The following is a 23889-nucleotide window of genomic DNA, read 5'->3' as shown; positions in this document are numbered from 1 at the left end:
TGAACCTTGTTATTTGGTCAGTATTATCGCCCTTGGATCTCATCAACACAGTGTTGTGATATATTTTGTTTCATCTAATTAATGCATAAAATCAAAAAGACAATTTTTTAAAAATTTTTTTTATGATTGATCTACTGAACAGGGGTCTAGGGAAGTGGTCTATTTCATTATGTTGCATACAGGTGAAGACGGACCGGCTGCATAAGAAGAGCTGCAAAAAATTGTGCCGGGTGGTTGATGCCATTAAACAGGCTTGTCCTTGCTAGCCATCAACTCCATTCTGCCACACGATGCTCTCACGAGGTCCTAACAGGAACAGAAAGCCACATGTGCAAGGTCTGAGGAATGTCACTTCATTCATATTGTGGCCCCATTGAAAAGCCCTGCACACCTCTACATCGTTTCTAATCTTAATTGGATTGGATCAGATGCATGGGAATCGTCATAAGAACTGTTTCTGTCAAGGTGGCTCTGCCTGCAAGTGAGAGGGCCTTCCATTTTCCGGCATCATCAGAATTTGCAAGTCCTCTTGGATCATTCTATGTGTATGTGAGTGTGGAGGGGCTGAAAACGATTTCGGACTTCAAAAGATTCACAGCATGAGCAGACTGAATGCAACAATTTTTCCACATTAGGTGCCTGAATAATTGCCCATTACTCTTTGCAGCCTGTTCAACCAGCAAGCAATCATCGGCCAACACGAAATGTGATTTGTGAGGGCCAGACCTTTAGCTCACCACTTGCCACTGCAGAGTTAAGGGATCTAGAGAGCATGTCAGCATATATGATGAAAAGGAAAGGAGAGAGAGGATATACTTGAAGTGAATCAGCTAGAAGGGACTCCATTACCTGACACAGATAAGCTTGGGTCGTTAACACACCCGCTCTCCTCTGCCCCCTTGCGTCAGCATTAGAATCTTCATGTGCTCCATCCTGAATATATGGCCAGCTTCTGTTAATCAATTGGTTCCTCGTGCATTACTAAATGAGCTAAAAGAAACGTCCTGTTAAAGTTCCCCTGATGGTTTGGAAAGGACTCTTGTTAGTTGAAATCCCATAGCCTCCTTGTAATGGGATTGACACATACTGTCTCTCACATCTTGTAATGGGATTCTCGATGCATTTGTCTCTCACCGTATCTCTTTGCCTCCTAGTATATAACGAGATTACCACCCAAGGGCCTTTTTAGCCATTCTTATGGGGCAAAATTTCTTGTGCATGACGGGCGGTGTAGAATCGCATGTACCATCTGTGGTGATTGATTTTCGCATGAGATCGATGAAAATTTTTTTTTCTTATATCGCATCTTAATCTCGCACGTAAATCAATCACTGTAGACGGTGTGTGCGATTCTGCACCGCCCATGGTGCACAAAGAATTCCTCTTCCTATGAGATTGGACTGCAAATTTCATAGGAATTAGGTCTGTTAGCCTATTTAGCTTTTATTTTTTAAGAGTCCATTCAAACTTAGCCCAGACTCTAGTCTTTGAGCAGCAAGAAAAAGAAGATCGATCAAGTTTTTTTTTTTTTTCATGATATGAGCTGGATGGAGTTTGGTTTATATAAGATCATGCTTCAATGAATAGTTCAATTCATGAATCCTATAAGAATTTCAGCCCAATATTATCGGAATAGCCAAACAGGCTCCAACTAGGATTTATCGATGGAAATCATTTTAGGACTTTTATTTCTTTCCTCTTAGGAAGTAGGGACTATTGGCTTGGAGTTTTCTCAACTACTTCCCACGGTCATGATATCTGTATTAAAACAAACTAAGAACTATAGTTATTTCATCCATGGGGATGTTAATCTCTTAATCATGGTATCTGTTCCTTTAATCAATGCATTATCTGTTCCTTAAATTTCCCCTGATGGTTTGGAAAGGACTCTTGTTAGTTGAAATCCCATAGCCTCCTTGTAATGGGATTGACACATACTGTCTCTCACATCTTGTAATGGGATTCTCGATGCATTTGTCTCTCACCGTATCTCTTTGCCTCCTAGTATATAACGAGATCACCACCCAAGGGCCTTTTTAGCCATTCTTATGGGGCAAAATTCCTTGTGCACGATGGATGGTGCAGAATCGCATGTACCATCTATGGTGATTGATTTTCGCATGAGATCGATGAAATTTTTTTTTTTCGTATGTCGCATCCTCATCTCGCACGTAAATCAATCACTGCAGGCGGTGTGCACGGTTCTGCACCGCCTGTGGTGCATAAAGAATTCCTCTTCCTATGAGATTGGACTGCAAATTCCATAAGAATTAGGTCAGTTAGCCTATTTAGCTTTTATTTTCTAAGAGTCCATTCAAACTTAGCCCAGGCCCTAGTCTTTGAGCAGCAAGAAAAAGAAGATCGATCAAGTTTTTTTTTTTTTTTTTCTTTTCATGATATGAGCTGGATGGAGTTTGGTTTATATAAGATCATGCTTCAATGAATAGTTCAATTCATGAATCCTATAAGAATTTCAGCCCAATATTATCGGAATAGCCAAACAGGCTCCAACTAGGATTTATCGATGGAAATCATTTTAGGACTTTTATTTCTTTCCTCTTAGGAAGTAGGGACTATTGGCTTGGAGTTTTCTCAACTACTTCCCACGGTCATGATATCTGTATTAAAACAAACTAAGAACTATAGTTATTTCATCCATGGGGATGTTAATCTCTTAATCATGGTATCTGTTCCTTTAATCAATGCATTGTCACACTTGTTGCCCTACAAATAGCATCCAATATACGGATGAAGCAAAACTCAAAACTAGGGGTCTGTCTAACCCCAAGTTGTTCATTAAAGAAAAAAAAAGAAAAAAAGAAAAGAAAAATTTCCCCTTACCTCTTGAAACAAATGACTAGTGGGTACTAATATCACGTCAGCCCAAGGATTTATCATTATTATTATTATTATTATTATTATTATTATTATTATTATTATTATTATTATTTTTGGACAACTGACCGAAGCCCTAAAACATTTTCTAACTCAAATATCAAATTTTCAAAACAGCCCATTCTTGATCTAGAACTTCAAGGTTTGATTCACCCAGCTTGGAATCTTTCCGCCACAACTTATTACTGCCAAGTCTTCAATCCTACTTTATCAAAGTCCTGAGATGACACTTGAGACCGCTTCCTCCATACTGCAAGACTATTGAACTAAAGAGGTATTTGGTTAGGAGAAGTGGGGGTCTGGAATCGAAATCAGAATGAATGACTCCCATTTCAACCATTTGATTGGAAAGAGTCCCATTCTGATTCTGATTTCAGGGTGGAATAGGAATGGCTCAATCTATATAGAACTTAATCCTATTCTCCTCTATAGATTCGAATTTTCATTCTAATTTCGATTCCAATTTTAATTCCGGTCACGAACCAAATATTTCGGAAGATTTGGCCATTCCGATTCTGATTCCAAGTCATTTCGATTTCTATTCCCATTCTGATTTCGGTTGCGAACCAAACAACCCCTAAGAGTATCACATCACTCTCTCAACCCCGGCCCTATTTTACTCAAATCGATTTAAGAGGGAGTAGATCTCTGAAGGCACATAATTGAATGCCTACGATAGGAAGGAGTCATGCTCAATGCTTATCTTTCAACTACTTTTCTTCAAGCATAGGAGGGTTTTTTCCATCCCAAAGTATCAGGGAATGAACAAAAATTAGATATCAGTAAATGTCACATTGGTTTAGAGCATTAAAAACATCAAAACTTGAGGCAAAGGAGAACCTTTTACCGTGAAAAGGATTCATGAAGATAAATACGGATTAGTGCCTGTTGTTATCTCCAGCCACCTTAAGAATAAATGAGATCAAATGAGTCGATGGTTTACAAACCGATGTCAACCACTAAAACCTGATAAGCAGCTAATTTCTCAAGAAAGAATAAGAGGCATACAGTTGCAGAAACACTGATGAGATTGCACCTGCTGGCGGAAACAAATTCTCTGCGGTACTTAAAAAGTATCACAGGATGCTGTGCATATTTCGAAAATGTTCATCAAAAAATGGGTGACCATGCACATTTATGCGCGCACGTTAAAATACTAAAAAAAGAGAAATGGATAAATCTCAAAAGTATTTGAATAGTTTAGATAAACATCACATAATCGTATTTTTTTTTTTTTTTATGAATGTTTCAATATATGCACAATATCCCGTGGTACTTTTTGAATACCGTAGAGGTTATCATTCCTCTGTTAAAACAAATAAATGTTATAAGAAAGAAACTGAATGACACATGGCACGTGAAGATCTTTTACTGCTTTACGTGCATTTTATGTCTATCAGAACTCATTTGCATGTGAAAGCAAATTATAAGCGTAATAATAAGTAAGTTCTACAAATTACATGTGTGCATGTGTTTTATACTAGCACTTCTTGTTATATCTTCTGTAACGGGTTGACAACAACTTGGTCGTTGATGTGCTCCATGATTTGTGACTAGATGCTGGTTTAGTTGTAGAAGTGGAAGCAATGCTACAAGCAGTGATATAAAAGTTAATGGAGTTGACAAAATTGATCCAGATCTACAGGGAAAATTTTGTTATATCTCTCTTTCAATCACAAAAAATCCTTGGCCTAGATGATGAAATCCTCGTGTTTATCAATCCTCCCCACTTTGATAAATACCAATTCAGTTCTTGGTCTCTTTCAAGGGCGAGAAACAAGAGGAGCACCAGACAAAATTAGAAGTATATTTTGGAAGTTAAGAAATAAGAAAAAAAAAATAATCAGATGGGAACCTTAGCTATCATTTCTCTCATGTTAATTTAACAACAGTGTATGGATACCCTTGTTTTCACTTCAGCCTATGCAAGCTGTCCAATGTGCAAGATCTTATGGAATTTATCTTCCATCGTGCTGTTTCATTCTATCCTTGGCTTCACATGACACGAATAAAGGTTGTCCATGCATACATAGAGAATTCATATTTAGGCCTGTGTCTTCTGATGTCTGGTGCAAACAAAAAAAAAACATCAATATCATCAACAGTTATTTGAAAAACAATGACATCGAAATAGGAGCTGATGGAAAAACCAGTTCTCAACAAGGGAAGCTGAAATTTGGAAAAGATTCTTAACAAGATTGAGAAACTTGTCAAACAATTTTTTTCTTTAGAAAGAATTAGAAAAAACATCATAAATTTATAAAATATTTAACCAACAACAACAACAAGCTCTTAAATGTATATATCCCAGGTGTTCATAGAAACATGTAGCTCTTTATAACTTTCCTTGCTGGATACTTCAAACAAAGACAAAATGATAGAACCTTTGAAGCAATTATCAAGAGAGGATGGTAAGATTCAGGATTCTGTGGGTAAATATTGTGAGAAAAGGAGAATGATTGGTGTATTGAAGGAAGAGGTGTTGGGATTCAACACCACTTGAAAAATAATAATTGTGACAGATTCATCTTGAGATTAATTTTTGGCCCTTCAAGTGACATGATGTCATCATCATCACCACTACATGATTTGTTTTCCCTGGATAAGCTCATTGACATTATTGAAAAAGAAACAACCCTTCATTTTATGTCAAAAATTACATACAACCGAGGCCAGTTATACATGAAAATTTCATCCCCATATAATTTTTCTTTTTCTGAAAAACATCTATTATTTTGACAGCACCATTTACGCTTTCAAACAGATACACATGGAGATGGTCGGGTAAGGTCTACCTATTTTACATTAACAAGGGCTTAAGTTGAAGTTGACCATACCAACGGAAAGACTTGTTGCCTAACATTTACAGTCATTGGGCATGAACCATACTTGTCTACCTTGTTTAGTAGGTTTGATATCTACCATTTTTCCTTGGCCATTATTCTAGTGCTGTACCAATATAGATATGCATAAGATGTACCTTGTTTACTAGTCATCGTTATTACTGTTTCTGACTGGGGCTTTCAAATGAAATGGAATAAGGATCTGATTCATTTTCCTCCAAATATATCATCCAGAAAAGTGTTTTCTCACATCATCACAAAAAACTCACGAGAATAACTGGCAAATGGTTTTTATGGAAAGTGGGTTATGGCTGCAAGTGCTAATACTAAGGCCCATAAAAAAAATAAAACTGATGTCATATTTTGAAATATTTCAACTATTGAAATCCTTAAAAAGATTATTTATTTATTAATTTCTGCATCTCTGTGAATATAATATTCAAACCATTAAATACCAGGAACATAAATAAGTTATCTTATAAATGCAACATATAAAATGAAAATTCCCCACCAACACTATTAAAACCAATAATATAATTAAATGTGACCAAGTCTGCCCGAGGAATTTTTTTTAAAAAAAAAAAAAAACTTTCCTGAACAATGCAGGCAAATTACCTCATTTTCAGAATGCAAGCAAAGAGGTTGCTTCGCAATCTTCAGTGCTGTCTCCATGTCAAGAAATCCTGCTGCCACCATCCTTCTGAGCACCTTGGCTTGGGAGGACTTGCCACTTAGAGAAAGTCAGATGTTAGATTTCCCAGAGAGATTAGACATTAGAACAACAAAAGATCGAATGCACATGTTTCTTCATACAAATGATAAATGAGAGAACATACTACAGGCTATGCAGATTGCAAATAGAGCATTTCTGAAACCTAAATAATATCAACCTGCCTGGATTCCTATATGGGCTTAGAAGCTCAGGAGCAGGTAAAATCCCAGCTAGCAATGCAGATTCCCCCACAGTGAGAAAAGAAGGGTGTTTTCCAAAGTAAAAAACAGATGCTGATTCGATTCCGTACATTCCATGTCCCCAATACATCTGTAGAATCAATACTCTAATGAAAAATTGCTCAGACATTATAATAGTGACAAGGAGTTCATAGATTGAACTGGAAAATAGTAAACACATCCAAATAAATTTCAATAATAAGTTATGAAAAAAAAAATCATGATTATATGTAGCTTTATATATTATAGGAATAAAACACAAGACATTTGTGAAGCAAATCAGCAACTAAAATCAGAATCTGTCACTAATCGTAGGCCAAATTTTGCACATATCAGCTTCCACGTTAAAAGTAAGGAGGCTTTACCAGCTAGTCTTATCAGCAACAAACTCATTGCTGCCAGTCCAAATGGTACAAAATTATTCAGTGTACTCATTGTTCCCTGCAGCAATTAGGTGCAATGGGTGTCTCATTTTTCTTGAAAAAAATTGTAGGGATTGAATATACTTAAGGAAACCTCTGAAAACTCTCAGCAGGACTAATTTCTTTTGGAACTTCAATAAATATGCACCACTTAAATGTCTTGAAAAGGCAAACTGGAACATTTGATAAGAATCTAAGTGGAATCGGTTTCTATATGCTTTAAGCCCATCTTATTTCACAGTAAAACTTGGAAACAAACATTGGTGGAATGACACTTCAAATAATTTAACATGTATCTGAAGAAAAAGGTAAATGAATGCATGAAAATTTTTAAGTTTATCAGCAAAATGGAGAAAGGAAAGTGCTATTAATGGATAGCGTGCTGTGATTGCTTGATGTTAGGCATTTATATAGCAAGCCAGTTAGCACCCACAGAGGACAAGAAGTAGAATGTTTGATTGTCAAATTTTAGAAAAAAATTGAAGAATCTGAATATGTGGTCCACAATATGTTATTGCCTCATTGCAAAGAGAGGAAGCCAATTCCTTCTTGAGTTTCTAGAAGATAAGAATATCCACGAGAGATGCAAAAGCTATGGCTAGATATTTAGCAGGAAAAATAATAAAATAAAGCATATAAATATGGGAAAGATTACTACATTCATAGTTATGTTATGGATGTAAGTTCCAGAGTCAAGTTCCAGAGTATGGATATGCTATATGGATGGTGTATCCAGAGATTAATCTAGGAAAAATGTACTTTGAATTCAATAATTCAAAGTGTTTGGTTTGTTCATGGGAAATTTTGTGGGGAAAAATTCTATCATCAGAATTAGTTGTTATAAATAGCAAATTTCACTTAACGAGAGGGCTATAGGAGCCTTTTGAACATTGTTCTAATGGACTTTATTCTTTTTCTGTTTCTTTTTGCTTCACACCTAATTTGATAGCATAGTTCATGAAAATTAGAACAAATATATGGATGCCAACAGATATAAATGAAAGGAACATAAACAGCATGTCTTTGTTAGAAAGTATTTAAACATTAGGAGTGATAACAACCAAAACTTATTAAAACCCATGTGCACAGCCACACTGCTTATGCATGAGGTATGGAGAGCATAATACATCAAAGGATGCATATTACACCATAGTGCACATTACTTAAGGATCACTAGTCACATTTCAAAATAAGGCATGGCAATAAGCAGTATTATATTAAATAGGTGGCTGCATGTCTTTCCTTCTCTAAGGTTTGTATGTCAGTTTAGCTGCTTGGATGGTCAAATCAGACTAATGTCTCCCATAAAATTTACAAATGTTAATATGAAGGCATCCCATGTCTTACTCAAAAAGTAAGCAAGCTCTAATAATGCTAATATGTTATGTTGTACCCTTTCATATCCAGCAACATATTGACTTAAAAAGAAGGAAAAAACTGAAGATCATTAGCTCTTCTAATCTCACTCTGAGATTCGAGGCTTAAGAAAGCCAGATGTCTGATCCTTATCTGTTAAAGTATTTTGAAACCTCAACAGTGTTACCTGCCAACCCTCTAGAATATATTTAATGGACACTAAAAATTCCAGAGTATTGGGTAATACTTTGGTATCTTTGGGTTACCAAATAGGCCCTCAACCTGCATTTGGGGCTCAAACTATTGTAGCTCAAACCCCAGCAAAAATGGCCATAAGATGAGCCGTAGCAAGTCAACATGCTTGTGGTGGGCTTTACTTACTAGCTAAGAGTTTGAGTCACCTCTCAATCCTGAACAAGAAGCTCCCTCCCTGACCTCATGACTTTCTCCCCTTACTCTGGTGAGGATAAGATGTCCGTACTACATCCTCACTACTGTCAACATGAGGCATCAAGTTCTCTTCAACTGTGACATCTCCTCCAGCCACCTTGTGCATGAATGCCTTTAAAAAGCATATCCTTGACAGTATCTAAGCTCCAATAACTCTCTTGACCCTCATGCCACCAAGCATGGATCCTTTGCAGCAGTCCAGCTACTCTCATCCACCGTGCTCATGTATAGCCCACTCCACTATTTGAGGCACCCCAACCAGGGAGATCTCCAGTGTTTGAGGTCGAGGATTCCTCCAACAAGGATAAGGCCCATCTGAACCATGCTACCATCTTACGATTCCTTCCTAGATCTACAGCACTGCTCGGATTGAAGTCATAATTAGGGCATAAGGTTATAGTACCAGAGAATAAAAGGCAGGTCCGAAATAAATACATTTGGAAATAGCATTTGATGGATGGTTATCATTCCATCAATCCAACCATATGGAATATTCTTCATCAATATACACCCTATTTTAGTTAATGTAATCCATTCTTTTCTTATTTATTGTTAAATAGTGAATATCAGTAAATGTACTTGCAAAGAAGATAATCTTTAGGATAAAAGTTAGGTGCATGGCCTCACCCACTTCTTAAGTGAGGCATGGCTTCACTTGCAGACATCTGATCATGGTGAACATTCGTATGTGTTTATATATGTGAACTAGTATGATATCTTGCGTGCATGAATCTGTAACTAGTCAACATGTCAGAAGAAAACAATGAAAGTGAATTCCTTTCATTTTTTCCTTCATTTCATCTATATTTATAATACCTTGAAGTCATTTTTCTTTTCAATTTTCAAGCATATAAACCCAACATCATAAGCCTAAGTAATCAATTTTCTTCACCAAATAGGATGATAATTTCAAATAACATTATGAATCATCTTAGAAATTTACAAATGTGATGAGTAAAAAAATAAGTAATCAGATGCAGTGATTGGAAATGAGCAAAATATATACCTCACTAAGGTACGAATATAATATTTTCCATTTTGACATTCTCTTCTCCACTATCAATGACAACAACCCTTCAATGAATTTTCTTGAAATTTTGCGCTCACTTGTTAAAAAGATTCTCTTCATGAGCTGCATATAAAAATGAGTAAACTACATTACAGTATCAAAGGAAATGCACTGAGCAAACAATTTGGACTTTGAACAAATGTTAGAAAAATGAAAGTACATCGACTTCATAATGCTCTTATCAAATACAAGTTCTTAAGGCAGAGAATAATATCAGATAAGCATTTAAGCTTCTACAGCATAAATACATATACATGTATGTACATATATGATCATATCAAATGCAGCATTCAAGCTAGCAGAAATTTTATGCTGACAATGGATGACTTGTTTCATTGTATCATGACATCATGCAATTATTCAGTTACATACAGTACTGATAAGAAAGAAAAGCCACTGTCTGAGTGTCTGCACGTATATTTTTAAGGATCTAAAAATTACAGAATAGCATAGAACTACAGACCAAGGAAAAACAAGAAAAGAAGATCGTGACCTCAATTAGTAAATAGTTTAAAATTTTAGGCATCATTTTAAGTTAAAGACCAGCACTTGCAAAAAGAAAAAGGGTAAATGCATAATAGCCTTCAAAAACACATTAGAAACTGTGTTACTTGAGTGATAACAAAATTTGATAGACAAATCATGAAAGCCGACATGGACATTTATAAATGACATGGCCATGATGAGAAACATGAATAACAGCCAATATTACAGTGACATATGCTAACCACCATAGCAATACTTCGCTTTTGGCATGCAAATATAAACTAAGCTATGATACAAAATGTTGGTATATGAAACAAAACTAAAAGACTTCACCTTGAAAATCTAGATATTCTCAACCTCCATGAATAAGATGGATGGGCAGCAAAACTTGGAAAAAGACAATGAGGAATGGGTAGATATAAGAGGTTACAGGAATTGCAACAGATCAAAGCAAAATGACGGGGAACTAATTAAAATGGTATGGGCATGTCTAACAGAGAGGTTCTAGTAAGATGAACTACTCTAATCTCTGTATAAATATCTTGGAAGATGAGGGGAAGACCTAGAAGAAATTGTTGAAAAATGTGATAATGACATTGAAAAGCTTGTAATAACATCAGAAGTAGAACGAAATAGGAATAACTGGCAAATAGGATTCATAATGCTGACATCAAATAGTTGGGACAAGGAATGATGGTCATTATAATTGTGAAATTAATTCTTCAATAAGTAAAGGAGGAAGCACACAGGTAGGAGGGAAGTTAAGAATGGGGGATGGAGGATAGGGGAGGCAGGAAAGGAAAGATGGCTAGGAGATATACCTTTTTGTGACTTGTTTCAGTTGGAGAGCATAAGAAATCAGAAGGATTGTCGAAGAAGATATTTTTCCTTCTTCAACAATAAAGAGAAATTTGGTAAGGAAAATAAGATGGAAAGTGAGGGTACTCTCTAGAGCCAGGATAAGGGCGAAAATGAAAGTTTAGGAGATAAACGCTTGTCCTAAAATGATGGAAGTGTAAAAACTCAAAAATATGTCATGCTAGGATGGTAACCAGTCCTATGGAAAAGGTCATTAACAATTAAGCTAACTATTTCCATCAAATTAGCAATCTGAAGATATGTCTTGCAATATTTCAAGGCAAACATCATGATTTACATCTTCCTGCACAATTTTGATCATCGCAAATATAGCCTATTCATTTCAACTTTCTTAGTAGAAACTTTTCAGGAGAATGAGCTCTTGGTTGGGGTTTGAATTGTTGGTGCCCTATATTCATAATGCTTGAGGGAGGAAAAAAAAACATTTCAAATGGACAAATTCTACTTATCCATGATTTGCAGTTTTGGTTCAAACTCCAAATCTGAGCTAAAATTCGGAAGGTCAGTTTTTGAAATTTCAACCAAGACAAATTTATGAGCCAAAACCTCGTGCATAAATGGCCCACGATGCTCTCTTGCATTTCGTTGAATATAAAGAAGACTTTGAATTTGAAAGATTTGAAGTGCTTGTGATACTGGTTTGGTAAGAAACTGGGAAAAATGGGAACCTTTTTCTTTTTCTCTGGGACATTGATTTAGAAAATTATGCACAAATTACATCGCCAATTCACACTAAGTTATCAATTGTTTGCCAAATTATTGGGGAAGCACAGGTTTCACATGTGATTCTTCATAAGTTTGGCATTCATGGCATCCCCATTGAAAATTGAGAAGGAATTTCAGAAATTTGATCATATATTTGATTAGGTCTTTTAAAGATCCAACATAGATATTTGATTATATCCAAGGTCATTAAAAACTCAACCAGGTTTGATCCAAGTGGCCTGATTAAGATACGATATGTTTGATTACCTGCGCATAGTATCTGAAAACTATGATCATCTCAGTGATAATTCCATAAACATAAAGTACTTCATTGGGACTGAAGTTAGGCAATTCAAGACCAGCACAATTAAGCGGTCACCAAAACAACAATCTCCAAAGTATCATTATTCGACCTTGGAGAGGGTAGAAAGAATCATATACCTGCTGTGTGATGGTGCTCCCGCCGCCGCCATTAGGAAAATTGATCACGGCACGGGCGATCCCATGGGGATCAACTCCAGAGTGGTAAAAGAAACGGCGGTCCTCCGACGCCATGATAGCCTGGATCAAATGGTGAGGAATTCCAGCAAGCCTCGACTCGGCCTCCTCCGAGACCACCAGCAGATGGCGCCAGCGGTCGGGGAAATCAGGAGGTAGGATTCCCAGGTAGGAGCACAGGGGCAGCGAGACATCAAGCAAGAAGTGGAGTGGGTTCAGGGAACCAACTGGGCTTGGAGAGGGCCTCTGAGGACCGAGGGAAGGAAGAGGAGAACAACTTAGGGAGTGACAGCGTCTCGGCTTGGCTTTTGGTTGGGAAGAGAAGAAAGGGAACGAAGTGGTGCCTCGCGGTCGGAGAATGTGGAGGTGAGCGGTGGGATTCAAAGGGCCGGCGGTGACCAGAACATGGTGGATTGAGGCGGGAAGCAGCATCGCTACGACTTGGTTTGTTGGTTTGGATCCCGATTGAAAGCATCTGAACCAGAGTGCTTCTTTAAACGAGGAAAGACGCACGGACAAGAGAACCGAAAGCCATTTTAAACATGGGAGATGTAAGACGATCAGCTGTTGCTCGTTGGGAAGGCCAGACTGTAATGCTGATGGGTTAAAACGTGGGGCCCACATTAAAAAAAAAAAAAAAAAAAACTGTAGCGAGGTTTTGTTACGGATTCTCCGGAAGAAAGAAGGATACAGGATTGCGTACAATACGGTGTTACGGACAAGGATGACGAGGCTGTCCTCGGGACGATGGTATCTTTCTGAAGCCTTGTATATAGAAACTTGCCTGTTATGCCAGCCATGAGCCATCGGTTGACTCAAAAGGATAAGAAATGCGCTGCTTAGAGATTATTATTATTTGGCTTTGTTTTAGAGATGAAAGGAGATAGAGCTGGGTCCGAATTGTACCTTTCATGCAAAAATAAATTTCATCTTCGTTACCATGAATCCATCATTGGATTGCATAATAATCACTTTAAGATCTCAATAAATAAATGAATGATAAAGTTTGGAGTGCTCTGAAAACTATGCAAAATATCATTTAATATCTGATATCGTGAAGAAGATCAATCATTTTTTTGCATGAATCCACCGTTCATTTGCACAATAACTATTTTAAGATCTCGACGGATAGATGAATAAAAGAGTTCGAAGTATTTTGAGATTTGTGTAAGCCACCATCCAATATTTAACATCACGAAAGATCATCGATCATTTTTTCTTGTGAAAAACACAACCCAAACCTGAAGAAGGATGGATGAATCAAATTAAAAGTCCATGTATCATAGACTAAAATGGTGAAGTTGTATACAATAACAAAAATAGGTAGGATATCAAATGCATTGCTTGCGCAAAAAATCTATGCACCGGTCGCCCAAGGGAAGCGAAGGTCTCATCAAACAATTATGGTTGGATGAGGATTGAAGGAAGGACTACCATTCTTCTCTTTGCAAACGCTATCTTGCTATTCTATCAAGCAAAATGCAATAAGATGAGAGTATAATGAAGAAGAGTATACTTTTGTGTTCATTATGTTCAGATTAGCCAGGGTTACTTTCAGATTCAATAACCAATTTTTGTAAGAGCTCTTAGTTTCGTCTGGGAATAATCTAGATGAGGAGAATTGTTTTGGTATCCTAGGCTGCAAACTTGACAATTCCCCAGCTAATATGTACATATGTCTATATGCTAGGCTAGAAAGATTCAATGGATGCCATCGATGGAAAACAAATATTTAAAAAAAATGGCTGGATGGAATAGCAAGACTGCCCCATTGGATGGAAGCTAACTCAAATAAATCCAGCCACTTGTATTAATTTTGTACTTGACTTTGTACCCCTGAAAAAAATAAAATAAAATAAAAAATCTTGTACTTGACCAAGTGGGTTCTCAACAAAATGCTAGATCAGAAAGAATCTTTCTAAAGATGGTTGATGACAAGAACATTGTAGAGTGCAAAGACAGGATCCTTTTTTTTTTTTTATTTTGATGAAAAGGATCTTTAAAAAAAAAAAAAACTATAGCTCAGAAAGCTTTACTATATAATAGTACTAAAGTTTTCTCCAATTGTAGGGTTTATTTCCTTTTATATTACATAAGAAGGAGATCAGATGTTAATTCCAAAACATTCAAATCACCTAGAAGAGCATATTATAAAGAGATCCTACTTCAGCAGTTCATGAATCTAGATTTTGAAAAGATTTTTGGGTGGGAGAACAGCCTGTGTGGCCTCTTCCTTGATTCAGTCAAATTAGTAGAGCACAAAAACAGTTAAGTTGGTGACTGCATGGAGATTGCTGATGGTGCACTTAGAAACCTCATTTTAGAGATTTAATCACAAACGGGATGAGAGAGTAGCTCCTTCAATTGTAAAGTATATTTAAAGGTATACAAGTCTTGAATTCATGTGATACAACAAAGAGATGGAATAAATTTTACATTTTCTCTTTCCTTCAGTGAAAAAAGGCTGAGCAAGTTCAACCAACTTCCATGATGAAAGAAAGTATAAGGAGAAAAGGCAAAAAAAAAAAAAAAAGATCATTCTCCAATCTCTTTTTATCTTATATTTTCTCTAAGTAGTACAAAGATCTAACGTGGAATCAGGGAAAGCTGAAAGAGAACTGTCTTTTGAAAAGGTCCAGAAAATTTTAGAAAAAAGACAACATAATATTAACAAAACTAAAACAGAGAGAGACGGGCTAGGACTCCGTCAAGGGTATGGATAAGATCCAAGCATAATGGTAAGGGAGGACTAGCAGCCCAAAACTATCCTGATCCTTGGATCAGCCAGTACTGACATCTTATGAAGGGTCTGTAGACTACCAACAATGAACACTAGTTGAACTAGCATTCATTAAAAAGGTAGACCTAAAACTAAGATTCATCCAAGATCTTAGCCCTTTTCCTATCTTAATCTAGGTCTATATGGTTTGTCAAGGTCCTCAGAGGAGGGTCAAGTGATCTTCTACGACACATGCATCATAACAGTGAATTAGATCGAAATTAAAAAAACAAAAAAATCAAAAAAAATCTACACTATTAAAAAGAAAATATTAATTAAATTTTAATAGCATTCATGAAGAAAAAAATACATTAGTTAACAATAGATCTTCATCATTTGAGCATCAACCAAAGCAAAAATTAAGAGAAACTCATAAAGAGAGAGGGAAAAGAGTATAAAATCAACTCCAATGACTTGATTGGCCCTCCTCTTCAGGGAGAAATCTTGTCTTTTCTTGACTTTATTTATATATTCTTTATTCTTTTTTTGTTAATACAAACAGGCGCTCACATCATTTTAGTGTGAGTACACTACATAAAATCAGAAAATAAAATATCTTATAGGACTAACGGGCACGTCCTACCCTGTCACTAGGTCTAGTCATCAGTGTGCTTAATCACATAAGAAGTGATCCAATCAGTGGTGCTATCCATCTCTGAAAAAATATGCTAAACAGATACCGTGATGGAGTCACATAGGGAAGCCTAAATGTCATGAAGAAGTGGATGTGTTCCTTACTCTTAGATCTCTTAAGTATATGTTTTAGTAGTTTTAGGAAGAAAAAAAGAAAAAGTAGCCAAAGTGCTTAAATTAATTTAGGTTAATGTAAAAATTTGGCTTGCTTTAATGGTAGATTGAGCATGGATATAATGGAAAGGATTACTCAATTTTTCCACATCTCCCTTTTTATTTTTTTCTCCTAATTTTTCAAGGCTTGGATCTAAAAACTAAGAATGCAAAGATTAGAAAGAGAGGGTTTCAAGACTTTAAAAGGCTAGGACTATCTAAAAAGAAACACAACTTAATTCAAAGGTTGAAATTGAACTTAAGACAAATGGCTTTATGGATTGTCAAGTTACATTTGCAATCTCAAAATTAGGCATAGCTAGGAAGTGAAATGGGGTGACTTATAAAATTAGGCACGGCTAGAAAGTGAAATGGGGTGACTTACTTCTATTACTATTTGTAATGTTAATTGAAGGTTTTATAGAATGAGTTTCCAAGGTTGTGGGTAGAACAAGGAGCATACTAACTCAATTTGAAAACACTTTGACTTTTCTATTTTGCTGATTAGAAGCCAATGCTTGTTGAAAAGAGCAACCTAGGTTAGGACTTTAGATGAGCAAAGTTGGGTTGAAATTTTTATAAATAAGATAAAATTGATGGAATTAATTTGAAGATTAAGTGGGTCAAAATTTGTATAAATAAAATAAAATAAATGGAGAGTAACTTTACTTATCACACATATTTCTATAGCACATGAAAGATTGCCGCAAGTATGGATGCTAATGGATTCAATCAAATTAGGGCATGATTGATTATGACCCGACCCAATCTCATGTATGGATCTTGATGTTGGATCCGAACCAAATCTAATAGATAATCGGTTAAGTTGGGTGGGATCCAAGAAAATGTCTTAGTTGTAGTATGTCGTTTGCATTAGGTTGAGGTCTTGTATAGTGCAGACTAAATGCAAAATATTTAGATACCAATTGAATTCAATGTGAATCCATGCCTATATTTGTTTATTAATAAGATTTCATAAAAAAAAATGATTAGACTATATTTTGATTGCCGAAAAATTATTTACTAATATAAATTAACCTCCATAAATTAGTATTTATTTCGAACTATATAATGCTTCAAAAGATTAATAATCTCAATAATTAGCTTTTTTTAACATAATGAGATTAGTTTCACCATTTTGTGCCGTATAAAAAAAAAAGTTTAAAATATTTTTATCGGATTAATTTGGATCTATTTGGTTGGGTAATAAGAAGGTCCAAAATAGATTTATTTAAATATACTGATCGAGCCGAGCTGCTTCAACATTCATAAAATTCAGATCAGATCCGAATTACGAAACAAGTCTAATATTTAAATCCGATCCGGCTCTACGATCTTCAAGGATAGATTGGGTTAGCTCCAACCTGATCGGATCCAGTCACATCACATCACAGGTTAACTCGATTTATCCACAGCCTTTCCTGCGAGTCACATCGTTGGTGCAAATCATGGGATTTTAGTAACGAAGTCAACCAACCCGGATTAGGACTTTTATTTCTAGTTTTGGCCGGTTGCGTTTTTATAAAAGGTTACAATTTGTTGACTAACAAAACAAGGGGCCATCCCGTCCCGATCATACGGTTCCCACGCCCCGATCATACGCTCGCCCCTCTCTTTTCTTTTCCCATTGCATTTGCCCCGCAAGCAATTCAAACCAGCTAAAGTTTGCCAAAAAAAAAAAAAAAAATCACCACCAGCTCGTAGCAACCGGACGGTAGCGAACTCCCCAACGGTCAACGCAAACGCCAACGCCACAGAGTCCCTCCACGCCCTTTTCCCATTGCATTTGCGCCGCAGAAGATTTCACCAGCTAATAGCAGCAGCCCTGGATGCTAGCGAACTCTCCCACGGTCAACGCAAACCCAAACACCACCACACCAACTCACAGGACCTTCCCATTTCCAGCTCATGGACAGAAAACCCAACCCAGATGGCCACTCCATTCCTCCTCCTCCTCCTCCTCCTTTATCCCTTCACCTCCTCCGCCGCCATCGTTGCCACCGAATTCCTCTACCCCAACTTCAGCGCCACCGTCATCAACTACGTCGACAACGCCGGCGTCTTCCTCACTTCCCCCAACGCCACCTTCAAAGCCGCCATCTACAGCCCCGGCCAGCAGCCGCACCACTACTACCTCACCCTCTTCCACGGCCCCACCAACACCCCCGTCTGGTCCGCCAACCGCAACTCCCCCATCCCCGACGATGGCCTCGTCATCCTCTCCCCTGTCGGTCTCTCGGTCGCCCAACCCAACGGCTCTCTTTTATGGTCAACGCCTCCCCTTCCCTCGCCGCTCCGGGCCCTCCGCCTCCTTGACACCGGCAACCTCCTCCTCATCAACGCGTCCAACGCTACCCTCTGGCAGTCCTTCGATCATCCCACCGACACCCTCCTCTCCGGCCAGCTCCTCCGCGCCGGCTCCTCCCTCACGAGTCCTGTCTCCAATACCGACTTCTCCGAGGGGGACTACCGGCTTACCGTCACTACCAGCGACGCGGTCATGACATGGAAAGAGTCTCAGCAATACTACAGCATTTCAACCGACGCCCGCTTCTTCAAGGACTACAACGACGACATCTCCTTCATGGTCGCCAACTCCACCGGCCTCTACCTGCTGTCGACCAATCAGAAGGTAATTTTTCACATGTTTCTCGCAGCTTCGAGCTTCCGTATTATGAAGTTGGACTCTGCCGGCCGATTTCAAATCATTAGCTACTCCACCGCCAACTCTTCGTCGAGCTTGAATGATAGATTTGTTGCACCAAGCAGTGACTGCGACCTACCTTTCTCCTGCCAGACCTTCGGCCTCTGCAACTCCGGCGCGAACGGCACCTTCTGCACCTGCCCGGATCTCTTTGAGACTTCAAACACTGGCGGTTGCTCGCCGGCCGATGACTCCCTACTGGCCTCCACCTGTGGGGCCAATTCCTCAATCTCTTATCTAAGCCCAGGGAGTGGTATCGTCTACTTTGCAAGCAAATTCTTGATGCCAATAACTGTCGGCCAGGACATATCGGCATGCCAGAGCCTCTGCTCTGGGAATTGCTCATGTCTTGCTTTCATCTATAAGAATTCTTCAGGATCTTGCTACATAGTGGAGCAGCAGTTAGGCTCCGTCTTTTACAGCAAAGAAAGTGAAACGGCGAATAGTATTATTTACGTCAAGATCCTGCTCTCCGGATCACCGGAGCCGATCTCCGGCGAGAGCACGTCAAGGCATCTCATCCTCATCTTGTTGCCATCCATAGCTGTATTCCTGCTCATCACTTTTGTGATTTTCATGGGACTTATTTGGTGGATGAGGCAGCGGCCAAGGAAGAGTGGTCCCAGAATAAGAAGATCAAAGTCAGCGGTGATGAAGGAGATACAATTAGGCCGGCAGAAGTCAAAGACGGTGGCAGCAGCAGGAGCGAAAGGAAGGTCGTCCGGCGACCATGAATCAGACGACGACAACGACAACATATCGATCCTGGGCCTTCCAACAAGGTTCACGTACGCTGAGCTAGAAGCGGCAACATGGAACTTCAGGACTAAAATCGGGTCCGGCGGGTTCGGCGCCGTGTACAAAGGCGAGCTGCCTGACGAGACCCTCGTTGCCGTGAAAAAGATCGGCAACGTTGGCCTCCAAGGCAAGAAGGAATTCTGCACCGAGATCGCAGTCATCGGCAACATCCACCATGTCAACCTCGTTCGGCTGCGGGGATTCTGTGCCGAAGGGACCAAGCGGCTACTCGTCTACGAGTACATGAGCCGAGGATCCCTCGACCGATCGCTGTTCGGCATCGGGCCGGTGCTGGAGTGGCAGGAGCGGATCGATATCGCGATCGGGGCGGCGCGGGGGCTTGCTTACTTGCATACAGGGTGCGAGCATAAGATCATTCACTGCGACGTGAAGCCCGAGAACATTCTGCTCGACGAGCGCGGGGAGGCGAGGATCGGCGACTTCGGGCTGGCGAAGCTGTTGGGGCCGGAGCAGTCGGGATTGTTCACGACCATGCGGGGGACGAGAGGGTACCTGGCGCCGGAGTGGCTAACGAACTCGGCTATCTCGGACCGGACCGACGTGTACAGCTTCGGGATGGTGCTGCTGGAGCTGGTGAGGGGGAGGAAGAACAGGTCGGTGGAGCCGAGCGAGGGAGAGAGCGGGTCGGCGGAACGGTCGGACTCGACGGGGTCGGGCGGCGGCGGGGGCAGGTATTTTCCGATGGTGGCGCTAGAGGCACACGAACAGGGGAGGTATCGGGAGCTGGCGGACCCAAGGCTGGAGGGGCGGGCGGCGGTGGGGGAGGTGGAGAGGGTGGTGAAGGTGGCGCTCTGCTGTCTCCACGAGGAGCCCGGGCTGAGGCCGGCCATGGGGAGTGTGGTGGCGATGCTGGAGGGGACGGCGGAGGTGGGGGAGCCGAGGGTGGAGTCGCTCAACTTCTTAAGGGTCTATGGGAGGGGGTTCGCGGAGCCGGCGGGAAACGCGTGCGTCTTTGGTCGCGGCGGTTACGACATCGGATCGGTGTGGGGCACAGCGACGGCCACCAGCAGTGGGTCGCCGTCGTACCTCTCATCGCAGCAGTTGTCCGGGCCCAGATAGCAGCAGCGCGTCTATGAAACAGAGTGCGTGAATTTCTTTTTTTTTTTTTTTTCCTCTCGGTTAATTAAGTGGGTTTCTGAAAAGGTTGGCAGATTAAAAATGTTTAAAAGATTAATGTGCATACTGTATTCCTGTTAATTATGAGTTTGTTGGACTGAGATTATATTGTTTTTGTTGCGGACCTGTACCTCATCCTCCACTGCCACGTCCTCGCCTTCAACCGGACTATAAAAGATTGATGTTTATCAAATTATAAGCATACGATAGATATGAAAATTGCTAGACACGATCCGTTGAATCGACGGTGATTTTTACTCTTCGATTTACTCTTGGTTCATTTCATCCTCGGACAATTTATTATAGATCGCACATTGCCGATCAATTTCAACCAACTTAAGATCAAACATTTGCTCTGTGGACTGCAAAATCTCGATCCCGCATGATCTACTATAGCTCATCCATAGCCAAGCTAAACTTCTTGACATCAGATTTTTTTTTTCTTTCTCAAATTGAGATAGTTCAGATAAAGTAGAATTTTTCTACGATCGAATCTTTCATAAAAAAATATATTTTATCTGAATCGATCTATGCGATAAATTCGAAAGATTATCAGGATTTCGAGACAGAGACGACTTCAACTCCTCTCCTATAAATAAAAAGTTTCAGAATTCTCAAAATAAGTTCTTCACTCCTCATTCTCTCATTCTCATTGTTCTTATCTCCGGACTGAGCGTCGGAGGATCTTCATTAGAGAATATTCTGATCAAAATTTTTTATAGGTATTTGGATGGAGCTCCAGTAACAGTCTCATCTCGATCATATCAATCTCAGCATCTGATCTTAGATGGAGAGATCAGAAGCAACAATTTTGATATACATTGGTTTGAAATAAAGCTTGGGTTTTTGTGAGCAGAAGGCCTCAACTTGATTTATTTTGTTGTTTCTATCCATTGGCTCGCTTTGGTTGACATGGACTCGTAGCATCGAAGTGGCTGAGTTGTCGTGCGGCGCTATGCTTTGATGTTCTGACTGCTAGCCGTCTGCAAGACGTGAACGCACACGTTATCAGACGTGACCTTGGAGCTCTAAATTTCTACCGCTGGCTATTTTTTGTTGGTGTTTTCGGCAGGCCTGGAGCCTGCCCACCGCTTAACGGGTTCGGGTTGCCTTTTTTTTTTTTTTTTCCTTGTAGAAGAATAATTTATCTTTCCGGTGACATCAGTCATTGGATCTTATTTTACACAGATTTTAAAACTCTCCAAAATTTTCTTCCATCCATTTGTATAGCTCTTAAAATAGTTATTGTACAATCAAACGGTTGACATTGTCAAAAAAGATGAATCAAAGGTGCAACCCAAACCCACTATTTAAAATGCAGAGGAAAAAGAAAGTAATTAGCTGATGATACTAATGAAGTTTCTTAATACTGATTTCTTGAAAAAGGTTTCTTTAACCTTGACATCTAGTTTCCCATATATATTTCTTGGTTAAATTTTGCTATGGCCAACACATCAATATGATTTTGAAGGTTCTTATTTATACTACATGTAAAAGGACTAGCAATTTCTGCATTTATCACCATTAGATTTATATTCAAACTCATATTAACCATTGGCTTATCATCTTAGAGAAATATTGTTCCTATCACCCGGTTTCGATGAAGGCTTTCGGATCGATGTTGGAAACCAACAACCGGATTCAAAGAGTTTGAATCCTATGCCAATACAACCTCCCCATTTCTGACTTTATATATATCTTAAACCTTATCTTAATCTTAGTCTTAAATCTTATTTGAAACTATGTAAAAGTATAAATTTCTTGTTAGCATCATCAAAGCCATTCAGCATCCAAATTCTATCGGACCAGTCAAAGCAATGTTGTATCATCAGAAATCATTTCACCCATTGTCTTTATAAATGCACATATTTTGAAATTATGTATGATCTAACAATTATCGAACAACAATTCTTTATTGATTTTTGAATTTTTCATATGTTAATTGTAAACCATGATGGACAATTGATAATTGGTTATAGTCAAATTCTATTATAGATGAATCTTATAATATGAAAGAATGATGATAAATCTGGAGTATATTTTATTATTTTCTGTATAATTCAACTTTTATCATTTTTACTCGCTCATTTTGTTTGCTCCTTAAAAGAAAAAGAAGGCTCTAGTTGGCCAATCCCATGCTGTAAATCTATTAAGCCCTTAACTCTTCAAATCCTTCTTTAACGAGTAGTTTGAATAAATTCTTTGGGCCGTGTGGATTCTGTTACATAAACATTTCAAATTTAATTAACTAGTTCTAGAGCTCAAGTAGGAACATAGCTTTGGTATCATTTTTATCTAATCCTCAATTGTGATGTGAGGAAAATAAGTTGTGATGAAGAAAATAATCGACCTATTTTTAAATAAAAGGACTATTCAAATAAATAAATAAATAAAATTAGATATATTATATTGAAACTAATCATATACTTAAATATCAAATTAATAATAGTTTTCTTGAAAAGAAAAGATATTGAAAATTTTTTCCACCTATTTGTCATGCAATTACATGCCCCTTTACATATGTTGAATGATACCTTTCCACTGTAATTTTTAACTAATTGCAAATGATTGATTGTCCTTAACGATCATATTATAAATAATTTATTTTTTTTTGGATAAGAGGAGCCAAGAGGCTGTAGCAGTAATATTAAAGAAGAAAAACAGGAGATACAAATCCTGAGACTCCCAGGACAAGGTCAGCAAAGCAAAACAAGTCCATAAGTTTACAAACGATGGGGTTGAAAATAAACAGATATAAGTAATAACATGCAAAAAAAAAAACCAATCCACACTGCAACACCATAAGTCAACAACCACCAAGATTCCAACAGTAAAAATACTGCAGTGTCGAAGAAAAGCCTTGTAGAAAAGCTCTCAGAACGATACAGATTTTAGATAGAAGTAAAAGGTGTGGAGACAGTTGACATTTTAAACCCAGCACGCCCATAAATAATAATACAGTAAACCTCTGAAGCTGATAAAATATGAGTGGTAAACAGGAGATTGGACCCTTGGTAAACCTGAGAATTTAAGATTATATCCACCACATGATACCAGAATATTTAAGAACTGGTAAAACAAAGTAGGTGGCCAAGCATCAAGGAAAAAGATAAGCTCCTGCACAGAACCCC

At 38.5% G+C, this 23889-nt stretch overlaps 3 protein-coding genes across 11 annotated transcripts in view; 2 read left to right on the top strand and 1 right to left on the bottom strand.

Annotated features, from left to right (window-relative positions):
• The window catches only part of LOC105058230 (dipeptidyl-peptidase 5), a 28755-nt gene extending 27622 nt beyond the window's left edge, over positions 1 to 1133 (top strand). For 6 of the 8 annotated variants that reach the window (XM_010941099.2, XM_029268409.2, XM_029268412.2 and 3 more), the window contains exon 19: positions 143 to 1133. The gene's annotated coding sequence lies outside the window, so the exon portion shown is untranslated. The remainder of the gene's footprint in view (positions 1 to 142) is intronic. The other 2 variants (XR_012137290.1, XM_073249650.1) reach the window with 2 other exon arrangements.
• A 3588-nt stretch (positions 1134 to 4721) lies between these two features.
• On the bottom strand, positions 4722 to 13127 carry LOC105058229 (uncharacterized). Of its 2 annotated transcripts, none has more exons than XM_073249381.1 (5): positions 12498 to 13127; positions 9924 to 10049; positions 6575 to 6780; positions 6354 to 6468; positions 4722 to 4961 (listed from the first exon to the last, which is right to left on the bottom strand). In XM_073249381.1, the coding sequence occupies exons 1-5, from the start codon at positions 12984 to 12986 to the stop codon at positions 4854 to 4856; spliced, it is 1044 nt and encodes a 347-aa protein (XP_073105482.1). In that variant the 5' UTR covers positions 12987 to 13127; the 3' UTR covers positions 4722 to 4853. The 2 variants fall into 2 exon arrangements, with proteins under 2 accessions (XP_073105482.1, XP_010939400.3); XM_010941098.4 differs by having other exon boundaries at positions 6629 to 6780; positions 12498 to 13121.
• A 4484-nt stretch (positions 13128 to 17611) lies between these two features.
• LOC105058302 (G-type lectin S-receptor-like serine/threonine-protein kinase At5g35370) lies at positions 17612 to 21907 on the top strand. Its single transcript, XM_019855109.3, has 2 exons — positions 17612 to 20724; positions 21481 to 21907. Exon 1 carries the CDS (start codon positions 18050 to 18052, stop codon positions 20699 to 20701), a length of 2652 nt encoding a protein of 883 aa, XP_019710668.1. The 5' UTR covers positions 17612 to 18049; the 3' UTR covers positions 20702 to 20724; positions 21481 to 21907.
• Positions 21908 to 23889: the final 1982 nt, after the last annotated feature.

The sequence above is a fragment of the Elaeis guineensis genome, chromosome 15 (genome assembly GCF_000442705.2).
Source record: "Elaeis guineensis isolate ETL-2024a chromosome 15, EG11, whole genome shotgun sequence".
NCBI lineage: Eukaryota > Viridiplantae > Streptophyta > Magnoliopsida > Arecales > Arecaceae > Elaeis > Elaeis guineensis.
Note: the sequence above shows the minus strand (reverse complement) of the source record. Positions and strands in the feature narration are given on the sequence as shown.